The sequence below is a fragment of the Microtus ochrogaster genome, chromosome 2 (genome assembly GCF_000317375.1).
Source record: "Microtus ochrogaster isolate Prairie Vole_2 chromosome 2, MicOch1.0, whole genome shotgun sequence".
Lineage (NCBI taxonomy): Eukaryota > Metazoa > Chordata > Mammalia > Rodentia > Cricetidae > Microtus > Microtus ochrogaster.
Window position 1 is genome coordinate 23,448,202 of NC_022010.1, and position 4,423 is coordinate 23,452,624.

Consider the following 4,423-nt stretch of genomic DNA (forward strand, 5'->3'; position numbering starts at 1 on the left):
TTATGTATACAATATTCTGTCTACATGTGTGCCTACAGGCCAGAAAAGGGCACCAGACCTCATTACAGATGGTTGTGAGCCACCAGGTGGTTGCTGGGAATTGAACTTAGGACCTTTGGAAGAGCAGGTAATGCTCTTAACCACTGAGCCATCTCTCCAGCCTCTGGCAACAAATTTTCTTTTTCTTTCTTTTTTTTTTTTTTGGCCTGGCAACAAATTTTAATAACATATTTAGCTAAGAAGTTGTGGAGATGGTTGAGCAGGTAACAGTGTGTACTGCCGGAGAGCAACTGAGTTCGTTTCCCAGCAACCCAGCGGGGTGGTTCACAGTGTGACTCCAGCGCCAGGAAGTCCAGCACCTCTTCTGCACTCTGAGGGTACCCGAGTGCATGTGTGCATGGGCACGCACAGACACATCAATGAAAATAATAACTAAAAAGAAGTAGTTAGCTAGAACTAAAAACAAAAAGTATGCCTGGCCAGTTGTGGCTCATATCTGCAATGGCAGCAGTTAGGAGGCTGAGGCAGGAGGATTAGGTAGAGTGATACTCTTACATTTTTGTTTAGGATCCACTGAAATTCAAAGGGGTTCTCTGAGGGAGTTGGTGGGTCTCTGATAAACTCAGCTGCTGAGAGATAGTGGGGTGACACTAGGCTGGGAGTGTATAATATATGATAGAGAGTCATGGGACATCAGGTGTGAAGTTGAGGGCAACCCGTGCTAGCTTGGGGTGTAGCTGCGGTGGGTCATGTGGAGACGATTGATTTTTAGAATGAACCCCTGGGTTCAGGTCACTTCTGCCCCAGTTAGACTTAGTGTTCCTACCAGAAGTGACATTTCCATCCCAAGTTGAGTTGCCCCAGTCAGTGAAAGTGAGAACCTGTGATGGTTTAGGTGAAAGACTGAACAAAGATGTGGGCGTTGTTAATGTGTCAAGTTCACAGTAGCTATGTCAACACCTTCTCTGCATGGCCATGGGTTGAGGAGATAGCAGTGTAGCATGGGCAGCGCTCTGGAATGAGACCCTGCACATCGTTGGCGAAGTCCGGTGCTGTTTACCGGAAAGGCTTTGGATGTATGACAAGAACCCAGAGAGGAGGGCTTCTGTCATATCATTTTGTGTGCCTGTGGGTGAAGGGGTGTGTGCTCGTGGACACATATGCTTACGCGTGCACATGCAGAGGCTGGACTGTCTTCGTCTGTAGCTCTCTGCATTATTCTTGTGAGGTAAGATCTTTCATTGAACTGGAAGTCCTCAATCTTGCTGGACTGACTGGCCAGTGAACTACTGGGATTTTCCTGTCTCTGCCCTGTAACAGATTACAGCTACTGCCTGTAGCCATGCCAGACTTTCACATGGGTGCTGGGAATCTGAGTTCAGGTCCTTAAGCTTGCAGAACTAGCCCTCTTACCTACTGAGCCATCTCTCCAGCCCCTTATTTCCTTTAAAAAAAATTGAACATTTATTCATTTGTGTGTGTGTGTCTAACACACGCTTGTGTGTCATGGCACACTTGTAGAGGTCAGAGGACAGCTTGCAGGAGTCCGTTCTCTCCTTCCACCATACGGCTCTGGGGACTGATCTCAGATCATCAAGTTTAAGTGGCAAGTACCTTTATCTCTTAGGTCATCTGGTCAGCCTTGTTTTCCTCTTTTAGAGAGGATAAATAATCCCTCTCAAGATACACAGCTGGTAGGGGGTGGGCCCAAGAGTCACACTAAGATGCCATGCTGGACTGTGTCATGGTGAGTGGGATGAAAATGCCCAGTGCATGATGTGCGTACAGAAGGAAAAAAGAGACGGCTAGCAGGGCCCGAGGGATGACTCCCGGTCGCTGTAGGAAGTACATGAGTGCATGTAAATAGCTCGTCACTTTGTTTGTTTTGTTTTTCAAGACAGGGTTTCTCTGTGTACCTTTGTAACCTGTCCTGGACCTCTCTTTGTAGATCAGGCTGGCCTCGAACTCACAGAGATCCACCTGCCTCTGCCTTCCAAGTGCTGGAATTAAAGGTGTGCGCCACCACTGCCCAGCAGTTTGTCACTTCTTGCTGAAAAAACTGACATCACAAATCAGTCCATGGTACATTGTGGGAATTCTTTTTCAGATTTCCTCTGCTGCCTGTGGCTATGGATTCACACTGCTGTCCTCCAAAACCAAGGACATTACGAAAGTTTGGGGCATGGGACTCAACAAAGATTCTCAACTTGGATTCCACAGAAGCCGGAAGGATAAAAGTAAGCAGGTATCCTTGCAATAAGCTAGAGCAGCAAATGAAGAGAGGTGTGTGGTGTATGCCTCTAATCCCAACAGAAGAGAGGCTGAGGGAGGAGAAGAAGCTTGAGTTGGAGGCCAGTCTGGGCTACATATCAAAGACTCAAGGGTTGAAGCCAGGTCTTGTTGTGGAATATTATTTTAACTGGGCAAAGATGTGTTACATTTGTTTCTGCTGCATTTGTTTAATAATGTTTGTTTGTTTGTTTTTTTTGTTTTTTTGAGACAGGGTTTCTCTGTGGCTTTGGAGCCTGTCCTGGAACTAGCTCTGTAGACCAGGCTGGTCTCGAACTCACAGAGATCCACCTGCCTCTGCCTCCCGAGTGCTGGGATTAAAGGCGTGCGCCACCATCGCCCGGCTTGTTTAATAATGTAAAGATGTGTTGCAGCTGTTTCACCTTATTTGCCAGGTACCTGATTGATTGGTCTAAGAAAAAGATGAATGACCAATAGCTAGGCAGAGAAAGGCTAGGAGGGGCTGGCAGGCAGAGAGAATAAATCAGAGAAGAAAAAGAGAAAAAACAGGAGGAGAAGAGGAGAGAATGAGGGACATGTCTGGGGCAAGACCAGGCAGCCACCAGCCAGCCAGATGGGAGAAACAGTGAAAGTAAGATATACAGAAGGAAAGAAAAGTAAAAAGTCTTGAGGCAAAAGGTAGATAAAGGGAAATGGGTTAATTTAAATGAAAAGAACTAGCTAGAAGTGAGCCTAAACTAGGCCAAGTATTTATAACTAATTGGAAGTCTCTGTGTCATGATTTGGGAGCTGGTTGGTGGACCAGAAGAAGAAGCCTGGTATAAGGTGTAGTGGTGCACACCTATTTGAAATCCAGGATCCAGCGTTCAAAGTCATCCTTAGCCTTATAGTGCGTTTGAGGCCAGTCTGGATTACCTGAGACCTGACCCCTCTTAAAACAAGATAGCCACCCAAACCCAAATTAGGTGGAGTCTTGGGGATGCTTGCAACCCCTGGATTCAGTCTCTTTGGTAACAACATGGAATGGTTAGACAAAAAGTGTAGTGATATTTCATTTGTATTTTAATAAATAAAGCTTGTATGAAGACCAGAATGTAAAACAGCCCCATTAGTCAGTCATACAGGCCAGGCAGTGGTGGCACACACCTTTAATCCCTGCAGCCACACTTGTTAGCCATAGAGGCCGGGTGGTGGTGATGCAGCCTTTAATCCCAGCACTAGAGAGGAGTATAAAATGGGAAGAGACAGGAACTCGCTCTCTTTCAGTCTGAAGATTTCGCAGAGGCAAGAGCTCTCCAGTGGCTGGCCGCTCTGCTTTTCTTTTCTTTTCTTTTTTTTTTTTGTTTTTCGAGACAGGGTTTCTCTGTGGCTTTGGAGCCTGTCCAGGAACTAGCTCTGTAGACCAGGCTGGTCTCGAACTCACAGAGATGCGCCTGCCTCTGCCTCCCGAGTGCTGGGATTAAAGGCGTGCGCCACCACCGCCCGGCTCCGCTCTGCTTTTCTGAGCCTCAGGTTGAACCCCAGTATCTCTCTCTGGGTTTTTATTAATTGTGGTACAGAAAAGAGGTGAGCACTTGCTGACCTGTGTGTCTCTTCACATTCTGAAATGCCTAGAGTGTGGGCTGTGGATATGACTCAGTGGGTCAAGACCCTTGCTGCCAAGCCGGAAAACCCAAGTTTGACCTGGTACCCAGGCGGTGGAAGGAGAAAGCTGACTGTCACCTTGTCCTCTGACACCACATGCATACTGTGGCACGTGGATATCTGTGTCCACACACTAAGTAAAATCCAAAGTTTAAAAGACTGAATGAAGTCATTACGACAGAGGCTTTACTCCCAGCGCTGGAAACTTCTATTATAATGTTAGGAAGAGGGCCTGCAGAGATGGTTCAGTAGCCTCTGAGCATGTGCTGTTCTTCTCGAGAAAGTGAGTTTGGTTTCTAGCACCTTCTAGGCTGCTCAAAACTAAACACTCCAGCTCCAGAGGGTCCAGCACTCTCCTCTGGTCTCCAGAGACACGACACTCATGTGTGTGCACACACAGAGACATGCACATACACATAATTAAAAATAAATCTTTAAAAGATATTAGAAATGGCCGGGTGGTGGCGGCGCATGTCTTTAATCCCAGCACTCGGGAGGCAGAGCCAGGCGGATTTCTGTGAGTTCGAGG

At 46.9% G+C, this 4,423-nt stretch overlaps 1 protein-coding gene across 3 annotated transcripts in view; it reads left to right on the forward strand.

Moving 5' to 3' along the window:
* The window catches only part of Rcc1l (RCC1 like), a 35,542-nt gene that overhangs the window by 4,731 nt on the left and 26,388 nt on the right, over nt 1–4,423 (forward strand). For 2 of the 3 annotated variants that reach the window (XM_005344666.2, XM_026788296.1), the window contains exon 2: nt 2,108–2,237. In XM_005344666.2, the coding sequence (XP_005344723.1) occupies nt 2,108–2,237 (130 nt within the window). Of the gene's footprint in view, nt 1–821; nt 1,229–2,107; nt 2,238–4,423 lie in introns of those variants that run through there. The other variant, XM_026788293.1, reaches the window with a different exon arrangement.